The 21977-nt window shown below is 48.4% G+C and overlaps 9 protein-coding genes across 9 annotated transcripts; 5 read left to right on the top strand and 4 right to left on the bottom strand.

Annotated features, from left to right (window-relative positions):
* Positions 1–423: 423 nt before the first annotated feature.
* FTJAE_788 (serine threonine kinase) lies at positions 424–1525 on the top strand (the record flags this gene model as incomplete). Its single annotated transcript, XM_037354638.1, has 2 exons — positions 424–1159; positions 1209–1525. The coding sequence occupies 2 exons, from the start codon at positions 424–426 to the stop codon at positions 1523–1525; spliced, it is 1053 nt and encodes a 350-aa protein (XP_037212086.1).
* A 284-nt stretch (positions 1526–1809) lies between these two features.
* FTJAE_787 (twinfilin A) lies at positions 1810–2379 on the bottom strand (the record flags this gene model as incomplete). Its single annotated transcript, XM_037354627.1, has 3 exons — positions 1810–1890; positions 1936–2193; positions 2239–2379. 3 exons carry the CDS (start codon positions 2377–2379, stop codon positions 1810–1812), a joined length of 480 nt encoding a protein of 159 aa, XP_037212085.1.
* Positions 2380–3179: 800 nt separating this feature from the next.
* On the bottom strand, positions 3180–4289 carry FTJAE_786 (ASP3-1-asparaginase II; the record flags this gene model as incomplete). Its single annotated transcript, XM_037354616.1, has 1 exon — positions 3180–4289. One exon carries the CDS (start codon positions 4287–4289, stop codon positions 3180–3182), a length of 1110 nt encoding a protein of 369 aa, XP_037212084.1.
* A 954-nt stretch (positions 4290–5243) lies between these two features.
* Positions 5244–6686, top strand: FTJAE_785 (transcription activator amyR; the record flags this gene model as incomplete). Its single annotated transcript, XM_037354605.1, has 1 exon — positions 5244–6686. The coding sequence occupies one exon, from the start codon at positions 5244–5246 to the stop codon at positions 6684–6686; it is 1443 nt and encodes a 480-aa protein (XP_037212083.1).
* A 99-nt stretch (positions 6687–6785) lies between these two features.
* FTJAE_784 (major facilitator superfamily transporter) lies at positions 6786–8507 on the bottom strand (the record flags this gene model as incomplete). Its single annotated transcript, XM_037354594.1, has 3 exons — positions 6786–7680; positions 7729–7969; positions 8027–8507. 3 exons carry the CDS (start codon positions 8505–8507, stop codon positions 6786–6788), a joined length of 1617 nt encoding a protein of 538 aa, XP_037212082.1.
* Positions 8508–9220: 713 nt separating this feature from the next.
* On the top strand, positions 9221–11041 carry FTJAE_783 (alpha-glucosidase; the record flags this gene model as incomplete). The annotated part of the gene is made up of 1 exon (XM_037354583.1): positions 9221–11041. The coding sequence occupies one exon, from the start codon at positions 9221–9223 to the stop codon at positions 11039–11041; it is 1821 nt and encodes a 606-aa protein (XP_037212081.1).
* A 166-nt stretch (positions 11042–11207) lies between these two features.
* Positions 11208–13521, bottom strand: FTJAE_782 (Het6 heterokaryon incompatibility protein; the record flags this gene model as incomplete). Its single annotated transcript, XM_037354572.1, has 2 exons — positions 11208–13301; positions 13375–13521. 2 exons carry the CDS (start codon positions 13519–13521, stop codon positions 11208–11210), a joined length of 2241 nt encoding a protein of 746 aa, XP_037212080.1.
* A 1671-nt stretch (positions 13522–15192) lies between these two features.
* Positions 15193–16219, top strand: FTJAE_781 (multidrug resistance; the record flags this gene model as incomplete). The annotated part of the gene is made up of 5 exons (XM_037354561.1): positions 15193–15418; positions 15471–15703; positions 15764–15818; positions 15958–16035; positions 16089–16219. The coding sequence occupies 5 exons, from the start codon at positions 15193–15195 to the stop codon at positions 16217–16219; spliced, it is 723 nt and encodes a 240-aa protein (XP_037212079.1).
* A 328-nt stretch (positions 16220–16547) lies between these two features.
* Positions 16548–18720, top strand: FTJAE_780 (ABC transporter integral membrane type 1; the record flags this gene model as incomplete). Its single annotated transcript, XM_037354551.1, has 5 exons — positions 16548–16977; positions 17065–17212; positions 17260–18414; positions 18473–18624; positions 18677–18720. 5 exons carry the CDS (start codon positions 16548–16550, stop codon positions 18718–18720), a joined length of 1929 nt encoding a protein of 642 aa, XP_037212078.1.
* Positions 18721–21977: the final 3257 nt, after the last annotated feature.

Here is a 21977-nt window from a genome sequence, read left to right as displayed (position 1 = left end):
TCCAGACCCCAACTTTGATCCTCTGAACACGGCAAACACGGGAAGATATGGATCCTCGTCTCACCATCCAAGCCTTCCGCAAAATGTCTCAGTAAACCGCCTGAATATTCGGCTCACGAGTCATCAACACGCTATAACCCCACTCACACACAGTCAGCTCAGCCTTGTTTCATCGGTAGTGGAACATGTCAAGGATCTCCATAATCGCTCCTGTTTCAAGTACAACAAAATTGAGATGAACTAATTAAAAAGATTACGCCAAGGATTCAGCATTGCATCCTCCGAAAACACGGCATCTTGTAAGCCATTACCAAAGTCCTAAACAGCCCGTTAAATAAATGCACTACCCAGCTATTCCCCAGCATCGCTAGGTCGTCGGTATTCCTCCTACACTCTTTTGGATAGTCATTCTCTTCCGCGACAATGCTTTTCTCAAGTCGCTTCACTTTTGCCCTCGGGGCTTTACTCTCATTCATCACCAACGCCAGCGCTGCTTCTGGCGAGGGCAGTTTCCCTGATTTTATCTCTAATTGGGCTCTTTTCCGAAGATGGGAGGACATCACTGGTTCTATCCCCGTCTTTGACGTCCCTGGCATGGATGACCTCACCATGGGCGAGTGGGTCAACTCTGAGAAGAAGTTGACCTGGGAGTGCTACACGCTCACCAAGGATAGCCTCGTGGCTAATAGCTTGACTGTCATCATCGACAAAGCTACCTTGACTTGGACCGACTCTGAGAACCAGCCGCAGCAGCAGACTGTTGTTAGTAAGCGCAGTGGTATCAAGTCTGGTGATGGTAACGCCATTATGTACGGCGCTCGTCTGCAGAAGGCTCTTGGCCATCCTAATATTCTTCCCATCAACCATATCGTTTATGGCAAGGGTGGTGTGAAGGACTATGGTTTCGCTATCATGCCTTATGTGCAGGAGGGCTCTGTGGCTGATAACCTCGGCAGCCTGACTGATGTGAACGGTGCTTTCAAACAAATGCTCGCTGCCGTTGCTGCTGTCTCCGCTGCGGGTATTATTCATCGTGATCTCAAGCCAGAGAACTTTCTCAAGGATGGAGATACCATTAAACTCATGGACTTTGACCAGTCGCGAGATATCGGTACAACTGTTCAAATGGATGTCGGCACTCCCTCATACACTGCCCCAGGTACGATACCCACTTCCTCAATCTCAAGTATAAGCTAACGTTTCTGTAGAAATCATCATTGGCCGGGACTACACCACCAAGGCCGATACCTTCTCTCTAGCCATGAGCTTCCTCGTCATGTCTGTTCCTGACCTCCGAAACTCTGATAGCCGATTCCAGCTGTGGAAAGATCTCATTGAGCCTCCCAACACCAGCTACGAGCGTGTTACAGCGGATAAGACTGAGGAGATCCTCCGGGGAAGAAACTATGGCGTTTTCAACGGTAACGATGGTCTGCTGAAGGTCATCGCGAAGGCTATGTGCAGCGAGAGTGAAGGACGCTACACTCCTGCTGAGTTTGAGACTGCTTTTAACGGAGCGACATAACTGCCAGGTCATTAAAGGAACGGTGGGGACATTAATATCTTGGGTGACGATAGTTGAGAATTTTAGACTTTATATGTACCTCATACTGGAGAACGTTACACTTTGATTGTTCCGGATAGATCCTCTCTACAAAGTGAAGCGCTCTGCATCTGTGGATAAGATGCTCATGCTCACCTAGCCCGCCCGCAGTTCAACAATACGCGTAGAATAATGAGTAGCATTTTGTGATTAATGAATATTTAGAGGGCTACAATAAATACATCCACATTGTTGAGCATATTTCCTCATTCTTCGTTTCCCGTCAACAATTCAACCGCCTCAATCAATCGTTCAACAGTGACATCCTTCTGCGATTGCACTTCAAGCTGCAAATCATTAGGCCAACTCACCACGGCAGCGTTGAAACATACCGTAGCCACGTTCTTGAAGCCCGCCTTCTCAGCATACCAGATCAAATCTCTCCTCACCCTGTGCTGAACACGTGCATTCTTGGTCGAAGCCGTGGCAGGGAAACGTGTCCAGATCAAGATGGCAGCACCTGACTCGGGATGGCGATAAAACGCAAACTTCTTGATCCCGGGGGCGTCAAAGTATTCTGCGAGGTTTCCAGGCGCTACCTGCTTGATGTGATCCTCGAACTCGATGGTGTCCTCCTCGTGATCGACTACCTAGTTCTTGGTAAGCTTGGTACTGAGGAAGTGAGCTCGTCTTACCAGCTTCAAGAGGTCACCGTCCTGGAGTTGAGACAAAACTTCAGTGCTGCGGGCATCGAGAAGATAATCTGGCTCTGATTTGGGCTGATCCGTCGTTCCGGGGATATTGATGGTCTGGCGCTCTGTTGATCCGAATGACATATTGAAGTCTTTTATTTTTATCTTATGTGTCTTGTTCTGAGATGGGTTTGCTGAAGTTGTAGAAAAAGTGGCAGGTGACGTCCTGAGTCCCTGGTGCCTGAACGCGCGCTAGACCACTGAAACAGCGATTAGTCAGAGGGGATAGCCACTAAAATCAGCAACAGGCTTAGTGAGTCCTACAGCGCACGCGCCATCGTACGTAGGACTTTATCATGGATTGTTGTGTCGAGAATATGCGAACGACTTTGTAGGACCTTTGTCGGAGAAAAACATAAACACGAGCATAGCTAACGTATCTTCATTATATTTCTTAAGGCTTTATCAGGCATCTAACTAATCGTCCCACGTGTCATGGAGAGCTTCCTGATAAACATTCACCACCTACCCTGGAATCGACTGTTTCTCGCTCTGGATCATATCATCATATTAATCATCGGCTTAAAGCCAATATCCTGTTTGGACGTTTTCCTCAATTTTTATTCTCGGCAAGTGGTGAATAATTATTTTAAGCTTGTTTTTAAGCTTGAAATACTCGGAGTGCAGTCCAATCGCTGGTTTGAGCTGACAATTAAAAACTCCGACTGTAAGCAAACAAATGTTAGCAAGCCATCAAGGTGAAGATATTGAGTCTGAACGTCACACGAACAAATTTCGATAGCTCTCTATCCGCTGAGCACTTTGATAGAAGAGTAAATGATCCATGAATTCTTGTCTGAATAGTGCGTCACTAATAGTATTCTTTTGAAAATCTTATTCTAGTTCATATATACATCATGAAGTCGTACAAAATCGCTCATCATCTAAGAAGCATACTCAAAAATGTCCTTGATCTCCTCAATAGAAAGCTTCTTCTCCAAAGCAAGCTGAAGCTGAATTCTAGACTTGGAAGGATTCAAGTATCCAGCTCCAATACCAAAAGGTCGCTCATCAACATATCCCCAAGCAGTGCGTCGGCTAACAACGACAGGAATCTCTGTCTCATTAAGAACCTTCTTGATCTCCTCGACAGCCTTATCAGGCCATCCTCCAGCGCCAAGACCAGCGAGAACAATGCCCTCGGCACCGTTCTCAATAGCTTCTTGGAAAAGCTTGGGGTCAGTCTCTTGATGACCGTACAGCACGTCAACTTGAGGGAGAGCAGTCTTGGTGGAGCTGGTGCTGATGTTGAAGTAGTGGTGGCCGAGGGGTCGAGTCGCGGGGTACCAGAAGATAGGCTCGACGTTCTCGAACGAGCCGAGATAGCCTTGATCTTCGGCCTTGAAGGTGTCGAGAGAGTTGGCGTTGGTCTTGATGGTGTATCGCGCAGAGGCAATCTTATCGTTGAGAACGATCATGGCTCCTCGACCCATAGCGCTCTTGCTGCTAGCAAGTCTAACAGCAGAGAGGAGGTTGAGAGGGCCATCAGCAGAAAGAGCCGTAGCAGGGCGCATAGAGCCCACCAAAACAACAGGCTTCTCACTCTTGACAGTAAGATCCAAGAAGAAAGATGACTCCTCGAGGGTATCAGTGCCGTGCGTCACAACAACACCCTGCATATGCTCGCTATCAAGATCATCCTGAATACGATGCGCCAACGTAGTCAGAATAGTAGAATTGATGTCTCCACTATCAACATTGGCGATCTGCACGCCCCGAACGTTGGAGACGTTGCATAATTGGGGAACAGCGTCGATCAAAGTCTTGATACCCAAAGCACCAGCCTTGTAGCCCGTTGTCTGGTCAGAAGATCCAGCTGAACCGGCGATTGTGCCTCCGGTAGCGTAGATGGTGATGTTGGGAAGACTGGCGTTGTAGCACTCAAAGTCGCTGACTGCGCGGGTGAGGAGCTGGGGTAACTCGGGGAGAGGCGAAGCGAGGGCCGAGCCTACAAGGGTTGTGAGGGTGAGCAGGGATTGAAGAGAGGGCGACATGATGGGCGGTCAGGACAAGACTATTAACCTTATACTATGTAAGACAACTGGCTGGGGAACAGAGAAAGAAGGACATGATGGAGGGGAATTTGGGCATCTTTTATAGTAGTGATATCTTGGTAGCTTGGTGTCTTGGTATGTTGGCCGTGATCGCTTATCCTGACCGAGGATATGCGTGCAACCCACCGTGTTACCTTATCATTAGTTAACAGGTCCCGTCGGATCGGCTCTCTAGTTCGAGGATAGTAAGATAGCCAAGAGCAAGTAAGGTGAGGGAGCTAGTTAGAAGGTTCTCGCCGTGCGCCCTAATTACGTACGGCGATAGGTGATCGGCCAGGGATGATGGGTTTCTGCCAAGATTCTAGTGTGAAGCATTATCGTTCGGCCTCTAATGCTGATATGCCGATGAAGATGCGGGGGAGTCAGTCACTGTCGACAACTGGTTTAACGATGGCAATTATTTCTACATCTAGAATAGATAGACTCTATTAGAATACTAATAGATTGTTTTAAGTTAAAGATATTAATTAAGTTGACATGCTTTCGCCAAGTGATAGACGACATGTAACGGCCTATTTAGGTATAGTTTGTAAGCGGGGAGTAGCAGTTACCGAGTGAGTTAAACCAGCCTCTCCAATCCCCACGAACTCAAAATCCACTTTCTCTCTTTTCGCTGTTGGTTCTTGACTCAGTCGCTCCCTCTTCGTCCCCTTGTACAACCAAGTTACATCCCCTATCGCATGCGGGAATTTTTCGTTTTATTGTTTTTTTCTTATCTTTTCGTTACCTCATCCCAAACCTAAGGAAACTTACTCCCGTTGCGGTAGTAAACCCCATCGACCCACGCACGTGCGCGATTATCGCATCCTTTATCTCTCCCACTGTACGGATACCCTTACCTTACCGACCTACTTACTCAGTACTGTAGATACGCACAGTAGATGTGTCTTATCTATGCCTGGCGATGATGTCCCCCCCGCCAAGCGGACGCAGGTACCTAGAGCCTGTCAGCGCTGCAAGACGCTCCGCCGGGGCTGCAACGAGTATCGGCCCTGCAGGCGATGTGTGGATGCAGGTCTAGCAGATCGCTGCATTGGACAGTCCGGCGCTCCGAGTATTCTCCAGCCCATCCACGGCCACTACTCGATACCGTCTAACGCACCTGTTGACGCGCTGCATCGTCTCATTGAGCTTGTACCGGCTCAAGTCCTCGATCATTGCGTCGAGCGTTTCTTTGCTCGGCTGTACCCTACTATCCCTATTCTGACTCGCGATTATGTCGTGCTCCTGAGATCGGCGTCTTCGTCGGTGACGCCAGAATGGAGACTTGAGGCGTACTCTGTTCTCGTCGCCATGTGCGCACAGGTACTACTCCAGACAGAAGAACCGGAGAATTTACTATCGCAAGGCATCATCGCTGAGAATAACGCGACGTACGGCTCAATGATCGTCGACCAAGTCGTCACAATCCATCAATCCACCCCGCGCACAATGAAACCAACCCTCAACCAATGCCTCCTCGCATTCTTCCTCTACGCCTGCCAAGCGCGCCTCTCGCACCACAGCCAAACATTTCTCTTCCTGCGCGAAGCAACAACCCTATTCTGTCTTCTGCGTCTGGAGGACATGGACCATTCCGCAAAGGCGTTAGCACACCGACTATTCTGGGTCCTCGTCGTATCGGAGCGATCTCACGCCATCCGATATCGCCGCCCCATCACATTACAAATAACCGACGAGGCCCCAGAAATCGACCTCAACGATCCTTCGCTCTCTGGCTTCTGGAGTCTTTCGGCGCTTTTCAGACCCATTGATACGTCTTTTGTTGCGCTGTTGAATCAGGAGCGTTTTGCCATCTCACCGCCTCTTTCGTCGTTGGATTTCGTGGAGACGGCTGTTAATACGGCTATAAAGCCTGATTTACAACTTCATGAAACACAGAAGGCGAATTTGAGGATAACGCAGCTGTGGTTGCGGATGATTGTATGGAAACTGCGCCTTCGACTAGGCCATCTGAGTGAAAATGCACATCAGCATAGTCTCACTTACCAATACCCTCTAGTCGTTGCCAAGGACCTCACGCTCTCAACGCGAGATCTTTCCATCGACAGTATAAAGATCCACGGTATCGGAGTAACAGAGAAGTTGTACGACATTGTCTCGGCGGTGGTTGACGTCCTCGCCCGTGTACCAGTCACGCCCTCAAGTCCCCAAGGTCTAGCGATGGGCACGTCACCTGAAGATGATCTACTATACATCCGGAACCTCATAACCAAACTGCCGGGAGGTGCATCCACTTATGAGCCGCTTCTAGAAAAGCACATACAACAGGCACTGCCGAGTCCCGGGCCTAGCGTGGCCCACAGTAGTCCGCCAATATCGAGAGTAAATTCATAATAAACAAACTGTACATCAAGCTATTTAAAACTATATACCCAAATTACTATCATACACCACATTTTTAATTCCATCAACAACGATTTACTGTTTCAATGCCTACTGCAACTCTTTCTCGTTCAACTTCTTGTCAGAAGTAAGGGAGTGCGAATAAGGATCGATCTGAGTCTTTGCAAACTTCCTCGCAGGAACCTTCTTCTCAAAGAGAACATCCAATTCGGCATAAGTACGGTCCTTGGGCTCAGGAAGTCTGAAGAACACCCAGATGGCAGAGATGAGACAAGTTCCAGCCCAGAAGTAGGCAGTGCGAGCACCCCAGTTCCACGCCGATGATGAAAGCTGATAGTTTGTCATGACATTGACAAAGATGTTGCTAGCATTGTAAGCGGCGCGAGCCATGACGATGGTCTTGGCCTTGAGTCGGGTCGATGAGAGCTCGGAGATGAGAGAGTATGTGACGGGTCCAACTGTGAAGTCGTAGACGAATGTGAAGAGAATAAGCATGCCGCCGATAGCCCAGACGGAAGAATTGTCTTTGGAGAAGGAGAGGGAGCCGACGATGATGAGAATGAGGAGTTGAGAGCATAGACCGGAGAAGTGAATGGTGCGTCGACCGACTCTGGACATCAAAAACCAGGAACCCATGGTGCCAACCATTCCAAGGGCATATTGGCCCATGGACAGGGAGAAGGAGTTGCTAGCATCCATACCGGCTTGTGTGAGGAAGTATGAGAAGTACCCCATGAGGTTCTGTCCACCAAGAGTCTGCACAAGCCAGATACCAACAACAATCTCAGTTCGGCGAAGATCAATACCCTTGAAACAGTCTCTGTAGCTCGTTCCCTCTTTCAAGTTCTTCTCCATCTCATTCGTATGCTCAATCATAGCAATCGTCTCGTCAGCGTTAAAGTTGGGTTGTTGGGGCGAAGTAAGTCTCAGCAGCGACTTCTTGGCTGCCGCTCGGTTACCCTTTCGAACATACCACCAAGGTGATCTATCAATCCATTAGCTAACACTCCTCACTAATGATGTGACAACTTACTCGGGAGCAAAAATGACACCTGCCAGGATAGGCACAGGCCAAACCCACTGCACACCGAAAGGAATGCGATAAGCCCACTCATCACCGCGCCCAACAGAACCTTTGTTCACGGCAGCGGCAAAGAACTGGCCAATCACCCAGCACATGTTGATAAAAGTCGTGAGGTAAGGTCGCAGAACAACCGGTGCTACTTCGGATGCATATGCAGGCGTAACGCTCTGGAACGCGCCCCATGGGATACCTTGCATAGTCACATTAGCGAATGGCACGGGTAAGTGGCATGATATGATGAACTTACCGCAGAGGACTTCTCCGAGTACGAGGATCTTGACGTTGGGAGCGAAGAAGAGAACAAAGACGAACGCAATCATGAGGACGAGAGAGCCAATGATTGTCATCTTGTAGCCGTACCTGTCTGACGTCCAACCCGCGATGATGAGACCAATGATCTCACCGGCACGAGCACCGTTGGACAAACCAGATTGCCATGCAGGAGAAACAGCATATTTCTCCTTCTCAGCATTCCACGAGCCAAACTTCTGATTAAACACAGGAGAAGCGTACAAGTTGCCGAGTAACGCAAGATCATAGCCTTCCATGATGAGCGTGGTTGACAAAAGAACAGACCAGCCGATGGCCTTGGGATACGTCTTGATAGCTTGCCAGAGAGTCATATGATGCTCAGCCTCGGCGGCGACTTTGGCCTCTGAGGCAAGAGCCTCAGGGCTTACGGTCTCGTCATGCTGAGCGTCGATACTCTTCTCGGGATAAGAAGCCATTGTGGAGATGAGAGTTGAGATAGTGAGAAGAGGATGGATGGGATGATGGGGGAAAAGAGGAAGGATAGTCGGTCCTTTATGTACTTTCGCGGAGCCGATGCTCGCTACGCCTGAACCCGACAGCTCGGATGCTGATAATTTTTTTCGCCCAAGCTTAACCAAGCTTAACTTAGGACAACTCCCCAGAAACAGGACCTGTACATCATCTGGTGTGAAGCATGGGGAAACCTGGGGCACGGGGGAATTGAGTGTGTGGGGTGATTTTCAAGAAATGGGATTGGGGCACGAGTCTTTTGCACAGGAGTCTCCGATCACTAGCGGAGCTTCCACTCTTCGGAATTTGACTCACTGCAATTATTGGTTCATTTGGTGTTAGTGATCAATAGTGCGGAACGACTCCGATGGTGGGAGCGCTAAAGGCGGAGTCTCCGCTGGTCACACACGAGCAAGGATTTTTGGGTGACGTCGTAGGGTAGTTTGATGGGGGTGAGAGGCAGCCTCGGCTGAGATGGCGATGAATGTTACGCTGCAATGTTTGAGCGGAGAGTCCGTTACATGCGGCGTTGATCAGAGAGAGGATTTGATCCCCACAAGTAACGGGGTGATATCGGCCGATAAGATGGGTAAATAATAAACACCTCGTGTTCCCCTCAACAATATTCTCATCCCCAACTTAACATCCTCTTCCATCTTTATCTGCCTCTCGATTCATCATGGGCTCCATCATTTGGGACGATAGACACCAATACATGGGCAAACAGCCCTGGTGGAAAGCCGCGTCCTTCTACCAAGTCTACCCAGCCAGCTTCAAAGACTCCAACAACGACGGCTGGGGCGATTTACCCGGTCTCATCTCCAAGCTCGATTATCTAAGCGATCTTGGCATCGACGTCGTATGGGTATCCCCCATTTTCGAGAGTCCCCAGAAAGACATGGGCTACGACGTCTCAGACTATCAGAAAATCTACGAGCCCTATGGCAGCGTTGAAGATGTCGACATCCTCGTGAAAGAATGTCACGCGCGAGGTCTCAAGATTATTCTCGATCTTGTTGTGAATCACACATCCATAGAGCACGAGTGGTTCAAAGAATCGAGATCGTCAAAGGATAATCCCAAGAGGGATTGGTATATCTGGAAACCAGCACGGTATGATGAGAACGGTGTAAGATATCCTCCTACGAATTGGAGGGGATATTTTGCGTGCTCGACGTGGACGTGGGATGAGCACACGCAAGAATATTACCTTCATCTTTATGCGCCGGATCAACCGGACTTGAACTGGGATAATGAGGAGTGTCGAGAGGCGATCTACGAGAATACCATGCGCTTTTGGCTTGATCGCGGCGTTGATGGGTTTCGCATTGATACTGTTAACAAATATTCCAAGAGGCGAGATTTTGTTGACGCGCCTATCACAGATCCTGCATCGCCTCATCAGCCTGCGCCTGAAATGTGGTGCAACGGACCGCGCATCCATGAGTTTATTCACGAGATGCATAAGAAAGTACTTGGTCCTTATAACGCCGTTTCAGTGGGTGAGCTTTCAAATACGCCCAATCCTTCACAAGTCATTCCCTATGTATCGGCTGCTGCGAAAGAGTTGGACATGGTGTTTGAGTTTTCCATGATCAGACTTGGAAACGGAAACGGTTTTGGTGACAAGTATATCTACGAACCGTTCCCGTTGTCGAAGCTCAAGGCGTTTGTGTACAAGTGGCAGAGCTTCATCGAGGGCACAGACGCATGGGCAACAGCTTTCTGCGAGAATCACGACAATGGTCGTGCGGTGGATCGCTTCGGTGACGCGTCGACGCCGGAATGGTGGCTCAAGTCAGCAAAGACTTTGGCTCTATGGCAAACAACCCTCACAGGTACTCTATTCCTGTACCAAGGACAAGAAATTGGCATGACCAACATGCCCAAGTCGTGGGGAATTGAAGAATACAAGGATATCGAAAGCAGCAACTTTTACGCCGAAGCCGTCGCGTCAGGCGATGAGAAACGCGTTAGAGATACGATGCACGGTCTTCAAATCATGGCGCGCGACCATTCGCGTATTCCCTTCCAATGGGATGATTCACCCAACGCTGGCTTTGCTGATGCTTCTGCAACGCCATGGATGAGAGTCCACGATGATTATCGCGACATCAACGTCGCCAAGCAAGTCAAAGATCCCAACTCAATCCTCAGTTTCTACAAAGCTATGCTTCGCCTCCGAAAGGAATATCAAGATATCTTTGTCTTTGGTTCTTTCAAACTTCTTGATCCCGAGGATGAATCGTTGTTTAGCTACGTCAAAGAGAGTATTGTACCTATTAAGGGGAGACGGGGTGAGAAGAGGAAGGCTGTTGTTGTGTTGAATATGAGTCGGGAGGATAGACTTGGTCCGGATGTTCCTACTGCATTGGGCTGCGCGTGTGAGGATGTGAGGTTGATGGCGTACACGAGGGAGACTGCGGGAGGGTTGAAAGGTGGACGGCCGATGCTTTCGGGATGGGAGAGTCGGGTCTATGTTAACTTTGAGCTGGAATAGGCGTTATTGGATATTTGGTATAGATAATTAGGAGAACTGCAATTTATTCGGATTCATTTGTAGACTAGCAAGACATCACCGAACTCAATGCGCTTCAAGTGAAAACTCTAGGTTCTGTCTATCAGTTTGAGCTCCCAGCCACAGCTCTCAACTGCAAGTAACAAATCTAGATGAGTTTGATCCATTGAGCCTTCAAATGTGCATCAGGATCAGCTGCTAGTTTTTCGAGGACCTCTCCATGCATCAAATCATAGACATAGCATTCCCCGACTACCAAGTACCCATCGCCCTTCGGCCTCAACAAAAAGGGAACCTCCGCACCAAATAGTACGCACAGCTTATCCCCAATCTTCATATCAACAGGCCCGACCCCAAAGTCTTTCGATGCCGTCTTGAACAACCTATAATAATACTGAAGAGGTTCCAGGGCGCTGATATATCCACGAGCATCTCCATATCTATCAATCTGTTCAAGATACTCAGTCTGTGTCATTCCGTCGCCTTCGGGCTCGATAATATCCTGTAGTGCGATGAGATCTGTCATGATCCAATGAGCACGTCCTAAAAGTACCAGAGCAGCGAAACTAGTGAGATGCGCCGTCTCATCATCAATGGGATAAGCTCTCCCATCACCACCGCACGTTAACGTCATGGCACATTTTCTCCATGCTTCCTCACTCCATCGTGGCTGGCTTAGGAAGTTGTCATAAATCTCGTCGTGGTCGCCCCACATGTTCCAACAAACATCATGGTGTTCTTGCACAGAGGAGATGTGATCGATAATCACGCCCTTGAGGACCAGTTCTCCTGCCTCGTTACCGGGTTTCAGTTCCATTGGAGTACCAGATGCACATTGGAAGCCTGGATGTTTCTCGGTCGGCAATATTGTCCATGGCCGGTACTCATGCCAACTTGGCACCCACGAAGGCCCCGAGCGATCAAAGAGCCCAAACGTCCCAGCTCCAGAAAGAAACGTCAGTGGAGACGCCGACTGAAGCATGATTCTGGCAGTATCCTCGAAAGCTTTCTCGGAACTAGTTGTCTCCGAATAGTCTGGAACGATCTGTTTGCCAACGGAGTCTGTCGTTCCAATACCCAAGAGGCCGTATACCTTATCCTTAGGCTCTTTGCTGTTGAATTTTCGAGACAGTCGAAGCAATTGGGCGAAGGAGAATTCCAGGCGCGGGAAACATTTCTGTGATATTGATAGTCGATACATGAGATAAGTGTTCGTCGCTCTGCTAAGGCTCGCGTCTGGCGTATAACCAGCAGCATACAGTTTCGGCTCGTGGACCACTATAGCTGCTGCGAGCCCAACCCACTCCCATGGAATTAGGTACGAGCCGAGTTGGACGACAGCATGCCTTGCGAGGGTAGCTTCTTGCAAGACCCAGATACGAGAGAACCAACGCCGACAGAAGAGCTGCATCATTTGAGTGTCGTTGTCCTCAGCATCGTATATGTTGGCGCGATGTATCGTGGATTGGCCATCTTTTGAGATCTCCGAGTAAGTTGCTTCGAAAGTCTCTTGACCAGCCTGAGCGAGCCAATCGTTCACGAGTGAGCATAATCCCGAAAACCCTTTCGAGGCTGAAGAAAGAGACGTCTCAAGGACCGTGTTTCCGCACATACAGCGATCTTCCTCCTCACCCAGCCATATAACCACCTGCCAAGCGCCACTGAATATTTGTCCCATCATAGCTACCTGTTGGCCTCTCTCTTTGACGTCCTCCTGATTGATGCAGATAGCATCGGCCCATAATACTCTGCTTGCATTGCTCCTCCGAAGCTCTCGTAATGCGATATATAAACTACCGGAGATAGACATAGTTTGACTCCCTCCGTTGGAGATGATTTCAATCTTTCGGTTGCTGGAATCATCTGGCTTGGCCCACGTGTATGACAGAGCTTCATATGTTGTCTCGCTTTCTTGTAAGCTGCATACGTGGAGCTTACATTGAACCACGTCGCATTCGCCAGCAAGAATCTCTAGTAATCGGAAGGCATTGGCCTCGGGTAAAGGGTGATAGATTCTAGAAGTCCCTTTTGCTGAAGGACTTTGGTTGTCAAGCGGCGTGAATCGGTACCTCGGCGGTTCCGGATTTGCGATTGAGAGCAAAATATCCTCAGCGTTGGACTCCTGCTCTAGGTTGGCGAACAGGGGTGGTGGGAGTTTCGCATCACTCTCACGATCATAAATCAAACGGTGTCTCCCGAGTCCCCCGTATCTTGCAGCAAGTTCGCGATCACGCTGATTCTCCTATTGATTTCTAGATCAGCCGATAAGCTCCGACAGGAACAAGTTCACCATGCTTCGCCCAGCTATATCTCACAGCGGAAGCCAAAGAATCGAGGACTGGAAGATTTACCCAGGCTTTAAGTCGACTCCAGTCTATAGGAGGGGCTTTGAAACTGGGGCAATTGTCTCTCCCGTGGAGCCTTGAGGGCTTGGCCTCTGCCTTGGGCTTCGATGGCGACATTAGAGAAGCTAACCTGAGAGAAATGAATAGTTTATTTCCGATTGTGTTACATCTATCCCGGTCTTCTGAGTATAATAGCTTTGTGGAGGGGACTTTCAGATACCCCTCACTTAAGGCCCACGCAATGACCCGACACAGCCACTCAGCTGATCGCCGCTTGGGGCAAACAACGCTCGGCCGCTGCAAGGCATCCAATATCATATGGGTCGACATTGCGAACAAGCGATAACAAGGCTGAAGTTTCGCTTTTGGTATTTTTGACGTCATTTCTTATCTATACTACGTGTGCGAGGCGCGTGATGTGAGCCATCACCTGTAGGGACTATCAACTAAAAATAACACTCTTATCAAAGTCAATCCGGGCAGCTCATCACGAGCTCCCCTTTCGCCCGTTTATGACTTCCGTTCTGAGGAATGGGAGTATCGACCTGTTAAGTGTTAACATTTCATTGAAGCTACCTTTGAGAGACATAATTACATCTATGCCAGCACTATATAATCTAGTGGAAGGACGCGAATCAATCTCAAGCTTTGAAATACCTAAAAGATATATTTGTAGCTTGATGTTGTGCTTGTTCCTCCGAGCAACTCTCTGTCTGAATTCACGTTCGAATATGTCCAATTAGCGGATGAGAATTCAATCTGCCGAAATTTGGATAGCCAATTAAGCATCGGACTCATGGCCAGCGAGCCACCGTAAGTGATGTCTTGTATAGATCCATTGGGATCTATTCGCCTCGAAACTGAATTCGAGGTCCTCTAGGGCACTTTGTTGATGCTGTCAATAGATGACGGGACAGAGGGAGTATCAAGGTTTGCAAAGATTGGCCCGAATGCCGCGAAAAGAAACTGGAACACGGAATATGAAGTACTTGGATGTGAGAGATAGTCGTGTTAGTACCGAGATGGCAATGTGAAGTTAGTGTCATGGACAATGCTGACTTTACCACAAGCAATGTTGTCAGAGCGACTGATATTGGTGAGGTTTTGGAATGATGGACCGTACTGTTTAGTCTTGGGAGAGAACTGATGAATACTGAGACGTGATTGACAGAAAGTATCCGTCTCTTCAAATGCGTAGCTAAAAGAGGTGACCGCGGGCCGATCTGATACATACTTAGCCATCACGTAGCCATGGCAGTTTAAATGCAATGGCGGCTAATTGAAGGAGTGGAGACCTTTGTCAAGCCATTTGGTACGCTAACGATTGATCCTCATGCGTAAAGATGCGAAAAAGGAATGCGGTTATCTACAAGACTTTTTGTCTAAATACAAGACCTTTTGTATGCATATCATACGTTTTGTTTTGTCTGTTGGTTCTACCCTGGTCTTGAGCCATGAACGCGTGGGATAAAAGAGAATAAGACTAAACCGAATATGGCTGCACTGTTGTCTCACACCTTTTCCCGGGTATTCGCCTGCGGCACCTCGTGTTGTGTTGCTTGCTTCTCCGTTCCTGGCCGGGGCCTCGCAATCACAACTGCAGCTCTCGAATGTGTAGCATTCTTTGTGCTTGGCCTTTATTCTAAGTTCCGACATCGTCACTCACGACGTCCTTCAATCTTGATAACTGTCTACCTGTCTGTCCACATCCTACTCAACATTGCTACTACGAGGACACTGTGGTTGATGCGCGGGGTTTCTGCCATCCCCATCCTCTACAGCGTCAACATGGTCTTTCAAGTATTACTTCTCATGGTTGAGAATGTCGAAAAGAGTCATTTGCTGATTGAGTCTTGCCGATACAGCCCGGAAGAGCTGGCTGGCCCGTTGGCTAGGCTTCTTTTCAGCTGGTTAATGCCTCTACTTCGACTAGGTTACGATGCCATTCTCTCTATGGCAACCCTCACACCACTCTCTGATGATCTCAAAAGCCAACAACTGGAACCGAAACTAGGTCAGTCAATGACTTCGACCCGCGTATTTCACATGTACTCATACTGTAGCAGTTCGGTTCTTGACAGCTGCAAAAAGTTCAACCCTTTTGCGTGAACTATTTCGGTTGCGTCGAGGCTTGCTACCGCCGATCATTCCTCGCATACTTCTCTTAGGCTTTACACTCGCCCAGCCCTTTCTGATCTATACCGCGGTTTCATTTACAAGTATCAGTCACAACGAGAGATCTATCGAAGAAGGGAATCTACTTGTCGCTGCATTTGTTCTCACCTTTCTCGGTTATGCGGTGAGTTGGTCAGCCTGACACTGGCTGAATATATGTTGACTGACAAACAAAGCTGTCTAGTGCTTTCTATTGGCATCTGATAAACCGACTCATGGCGATGGACCGCGGAAGCCTGGTCAGTCTAATATATAACAGTGCTTTCGAGTCTACTGTGCCTGGCTCTGCGGATACTGGCTGCCTCACTCTTATGACCGTTGATGTAGAGAAGGTTATGCTCGGGTTCTAAGACTTCCATGAACTTTGGGCCAGCATAGGTCAGATTGCTATAGCGATCTATGTACTCGCATTACACATGTCTTGGGCCTGTGTTGCTCCTGTCATCGTTCCTATAGGTCAGCATCTCTGTGAAACAATTTGAGCGTTCCTCCAGCTAACAATAGAATAGTTTTCGTGGCTGCTACAGTGCCCGTCATGCAAAAGATTGGTACAGCGCAGGGTTCCTGGAATGCCGCCATTGAAAAGCGCGTTAACCTGACTTCAGCCATCCTCAGTAACCTTAAAGAAGTCCGAATCTAGGGCATCGGTAGCTATGCGAGCGAGCTTCTACAGCGTTTACGAGTTGAAGAGATTACGCCCTCTACCCACTTTCGCCGACTCATGGCAGGGATCATTGTGCTATCCCCATGAACAACTGTACTGGGGCCATTGATCACCTTTGCATTTTACGCAATCATTCTACGAATCAATGACGACTTGAATTTCACGGCCTCAAAAGCTTTCACCTCACTCTGCCTCATTAATCTCATTGCCGCTCCGATCTCGGTACTCATTCAGAGTCTTCCTAGCTTCGCAGCAGGTCTATCATCTTTATCGCGCATTGAGAGGTTACTCAGCTCCCTAAGTCATGAACCTTGTTGCTGACCAAACAGGCGATATAACACTTCATACCGATAACGCCCTGGTTATAGATCTGCAAGGATCTGTGACTATTACTAGAGAACCAACCAATGTCGATAGTCCTATTATGGTGGCTACTTCTACAAAGGACGATATCGAGGTCACAAACGACGAGCAGAGCCAAGGCCGAGCCGGAGATCGCACATCTGCAGGGCCGCGCCTCGAACTCACTGAGGCAAAAGCAGACCTACGACGACCTACCGGCGATTGGAGCATCTACAGCTTCTATGCCCATGCTACTGGCCGATATAACACATCTGTCTTTTTGTGCCTTTGCTTGTGTTGCGCGTTCTGCTATCAGTTCTCGACCGTTTGGATCCAGTGGTGGTCAGATGCCACCAACTCTATGGGTAGAAAGTCGAACGGATTCTACCTAGGTATATACGCCCTGCTCTGTGCTCTCTGACTATCAACTTTATACTTGGCTTGCTGGACATCTATGGTCACCATGGTAGCGCGATCAGCCATAAAGCTTCACCTGATGGTCCTCACAATTGTTTTCAACGCCCATGTGTCCTACTTTTTCACCATCGACGACGGCATCACATTGAACCGATTCAACCAGGATATGCAGCTTGCAGACTACACCTTACTACTAGCTGTTGTCACCACGTTCCTCTTTGCGTCTATCTGCCTTGTACAAGCTGCTGTCATATCAGCAACCGCAAATTATATGGCTGCGGCGATACCCTTCTGTCTGGTAGTGATATACTTCAGCGCTTCTACCTCCAAACATCACGTCAGCTTCGTTTACTGGACATTGAAGCAAAGGCGCCGTTGTACACCAAATTCAAGGAGACAATTCTGGGCATGAATACGATACGTGCCTATGGCGGAGAGTTCGGCTCTTTCCTCAAGGAAAAACATGTAAAGGTCCTGGATGATTCACAACAGCCTATCTACCTCTTGTATACGGTCCAGAGATGGTTATCTCTAGTACTTGATCTCGTGGTTGCCTGTCTAGCCACGCTTCTTATCGTTGTGGCGGTTCAGACAAGATCCGGAACTTCAGGTTCTGACATGGGTGTGGCTTTAGTGAACCTGACGTCTTTCAACCAATATCTCACCATGCTGATCCGTTGCTGGGCTTCGATGGAAACGTCGCTGGGCGCTATCGCTCGAATCAAGGACTTTTCTCACGAAACGCCTGTCGCCAACGGCTGCGGCCATGAGTCCCATCCAGACTATGAAGGCGATCAGAGCATTGTATTTGAAGACGTCCCTGTCGTGTATAGGAAGCCTCAGCCATCGCTCGAAAGCGCCGAAGACAGCTCACAAGACACGAGTGATCTGAACATCAATCATCGAGCGCTTGACTCTATCAATCTAACGATACGACCTGGCACGAAGCTGGCCATAACTGGGCGTTCTGGAAGCGGAAAATCAACGCTGGTCTCGAGTCTTTTCCGCATACTACCATTGTCCTCCGGGAAAATATCCATCGGAGGCATGGACATTGCACAGGTTGATCAGCAGGTGATCCAAGACCGCCTCAATGCAATCACGCAAAACAACTTCTTCCTTTCGGGAATTTCCTTGAGAGAGAATCTTGATCCATGGGGATCATCTGGCGAAGAAGGTGAAGGCTCCGCGATGGCGATGGCAGAGGTCATGAGGGATGTTCTGGATAGCTTGCAAATTTGGTCGCTGGTGGAAGAACGCGGTGGGCTAGAAGGTATGTTTTTCCAAGGCTCATGGTCTGCTGGCCAGTTACAGCTACTTAGTGTGGCTCGTGCTATTGTCAAGAAAAGGCGGACCCAGTCCCATCCGGGCTCAGGTTGGAAGATAGTTGTTCTGGATGAGGTTACAAGCAGGTAAGCTCGCAACAAGTCAACTATTCTATTCATCCGATTAGCGCTAACTTGTGATTAGTCTTGACGAAGATTCAGCTCGAGTGGTACGTGGTCGTATCAAGGTTGAGTTCGAGGACCATACTATTTTATCTATTGTTCCCAAGTTTGATGGCGTAATCGAGGATATGAACGAGATGGTTGTCATGGATCAAGGAAGGGTTACACGGCGTGGTCCGCCCCGACAGCTTCTGCAGGCAATGTAAATACGAAAGACACTCTGTAGTGTACTGCAGTCTTGGAGACGACATCCTAGGAGCTGTCGTCTAGGGAAATTCGGGGCAACGATAGTTGATGTTAAGAAGGTACGTTAAGAGCTAGATATGGTCAAGACATAACGTTAATGATGTTTCTAACCTTAACGTTACTGATCCTGCGTCAACTGAAAGCACTAATGTTTTGTATATATGGTTGAGAAAACATGACGCGAATCTGGTTATAAAATGTGCGCGATTTGAAACTTGCGTTGTCAAAAGTACCCCGATGCACTCCGTATAGCAACGGATGACTTTGTAACACCACCTACGATCCTTCTTATGGGGCTTGCATAGTGTTTTGTGAAGCATAATGATAGCCTAGTGGACCGGATCTAACCGCAGGCATTATTTACCCCCACTGTTGGTCCTTGTCTCAATTTTGCAAAAGTTCCTCCTCTGTATGGTTAGTTTGCTGTGCCACATCAGTGCCCACTACCTATTAGGTACATATCATGCAAGGGGTCTGAGAGCCAGGACCAACACACCAATGAAGTCTTCTCCTGCTGTAAATCCCTTGCTTCGTTGGACATAACGACATGACCTGACTGACATTGAGCGATAAAGTTTAGGATTCTAGATTGGCTATGAAGCATAAACGAGGCAATGTAAACCAAGCTAGAACAACCAACAAAGCCCAATATCTCATCCACTCTTTGTCCCAAGACCTCACTTGAGGACCACCTCAGGCTGGGGATCATCCTCTCTGTCCCAGGGAGACCCGTTGTTCCACCTAAGTTCATCTCGAGATTTCTCTGTTGACAGAACCACTACACAAGAGTATTCGCTAGCGTTCATACTAACAATCCGGTAAGGACCGCGAGCGACGTGTTTGGTGACTTGAGTGACTGCGTAACCAATTGATTCATTGGTGCCAGTGCGGAGTAGACGGAAGTCAGAGGCTGCATTGATGTTGATGAGGATGACATCAACTTTGCTGACGTCCATGAACCCAAATGACGGTTGGTTTGGATCAGGCCATAAGGCAGGGTTGGTTGCAAGGTCAACTGAGTACTGAACAGGATCTTGCTTGACGTGGACATGGTGTAGAAATGTTGTTCTTAAATCTGATGTATGAATAATTCTGGGATTATGAGTTGATGTACAATAAAAGGATGGATGATGGTGTTGGTTTATATACCTTTTTCAGGTCACATGCAGCCTATTTCATTTTAAGAAGGTAGTTGTTGCCTTATCCCTCACTAAATGACCCAACGCACGCTGCGGTGGCAGTCAAATCAGCATCAAGGGTTGGGGAGCCCGCAAGGGATTGATCATGATGAAGCTTCTGCCTCTCAGATATTTCGTGTAATTCTGTATCTAGATACTACAGCTCGTCATGATCGTTGTTCTGATTCAAAGCACTGATACCATGACTTCCGCTCTGGGAAACAAAAGTATCCAATTTTTCGACCGTCAACATCTCAGTAAAGTTGCCTGTGAAAGACACAACCTCATTTGTGCCCGCGCGATACAATCGGATGGATGGGTATGATTCAATCTCAATTGGCACATCATTCGCATCAACATTAATAGATGCGAGCGCGACTTTGTCAGAAAGCCCAAGCTTTGCATATTTGGAGCCAAGATCGTTCATCACAGCATGCAAACTATTTAATTGTTAGCGTTAGCAAATCGTAGAGATAGTGTCGACTTACTCGGTACAGTATTCACACCACGGTACGTTGAACTCAACCAAAACATCTTTAGACTTGTCAAAAACCAAGTCGTCGAAATTACTGCCCACCAATTTTGTCAAGAAAGGCTGATCGGTAGACTGCTCAGGTACTGGCTCTGACTTGATACTCGGTGTCAACGAGCCAGCGAGGTAAGCAGCTACATGTTTGGCGACTCTATTGGCGTTGAAAACCTTTTCAGACATGGGATATGCTCTACCCTGTTGATTTGCGATGGCGAAACCATGCTTGATGTCCTGGCTAAGGTGCATCTGCTCACATCTCTTGGGATAGTCTGGTGCAAGGACTGTCATGAAGGTAAGCTGGTCCTTATACTTCTTAGCAAGAGGAGCCAAAGACTTGACAAGCTCAGGGCGATCATCGCGTTTGCTGAAGAATATCTGGGCCAGTGGTTTCTCGTCCTGGAACGGTTAGTTGATGTGTAGCCTTGAGAGTAAGGTTGCTTACCTTTATGACTTGTTCATGAACGATGGGATCATATTCGCGAATCAGCGGCTGGGTTGCATCTCGCAAGAAGGCCTCGACGTCCGTGACGGTGAAGGGTCCGTGGTAGTAAACTGGATCCTCTTCCTCTTCAGTATACACAGCAATAGAAGGGCCCTTGGTGTCTTTCTCAAGGCCATCAACACTGCCAAAACTGTAATACGCTCGCCATCTTTCGGCAATAGCGTCGAAGACTTGGCGTTCAGGCTGATTGTCTGAGCCGAGAAAGGCAATGACCGCTACACGAGCTGAGCGTGCGAAATCGATATAGTTCTTTTCGGTAAGGCCTTTGACGGGAGTGCCCGATTGCCGCTCGATGTATTTCACAATTCTGTAATCATGATCAGCAATTCAGAGTCAACTCCACATAAGCGACGGAACTCACGACGATGCGTCTAAAGCTTCTTTGTAAGTGACCAGCTCCTTGTTGCCAGTTGTAAACTTCAACGTGGGTACAGTGAAGACTTGAGAGTCATCGCAGGCCATTGGCTCATCGTTACAGTTGATCGAGGCAATGGCGGTCTTGGTGAGTACCGGGGTCACCGTGTCCAGCACTGCTTGCACTCGATCACAGTCTTTGCAGCCGTCGGCCGTGAACAAGATGAGCGCTGGCCTTGAGGAGATCAAAACATTGAACTCTCCTCTAGACAGTTTGACGGATTGTGCTCGTGTAGCAAGAGCAACAAGTGACAGGAGTGTTGAAGAGTGCATGGTGCAGTGCAGAGAAGACGAAAGGGAGACTGAAGAGCCGAGTCAGATAATTCCTTGCGGGATTATTCACCACATCGACACTTATCAAGTATTCCAACCCCACAATACTCGGTTAGCCCGCTCTAGCCTGAACCGTCATCCCTCCCGCTCATCATGAGACCCGGCTCGTATGACTTCAGCTCCTACCAATGGGATCAGTTCCCTCTGGTTGCCGTTAATTCCCGTTATTAGCAAGATGCAGCTGAGAGTTGTGCGTAAGAGGCTCTCACTGTGAGAGAGCTGAAAGCAGCACAGACGACAGACGACATACCACAGTAGTTGATCTAAACACAACTGCCGAAGTGTGCCCCATGCAGGGTGTCGGCCCGGTATCCGGAAACAG

Source organism: Fusarium tjaetaba, assembly GCF_013396195.1.
Source record: "Fusarium tjaetaba strain NRRL 66243 chromosome Unknown NRRL66243_c0000019, whole genome shotgun sequence".
Lineage (NCBI taxonomy): Eukaryota > Fungi > Ascomycota > Sordariomycetes > Hypocreales > Nectriaceae > Fusarium > Fusarium tjaetaba.
Note: the sequence above shows the minus strand (reverse complement) of the source record. Positions and strands in the feature narration are given on the sequence as shown.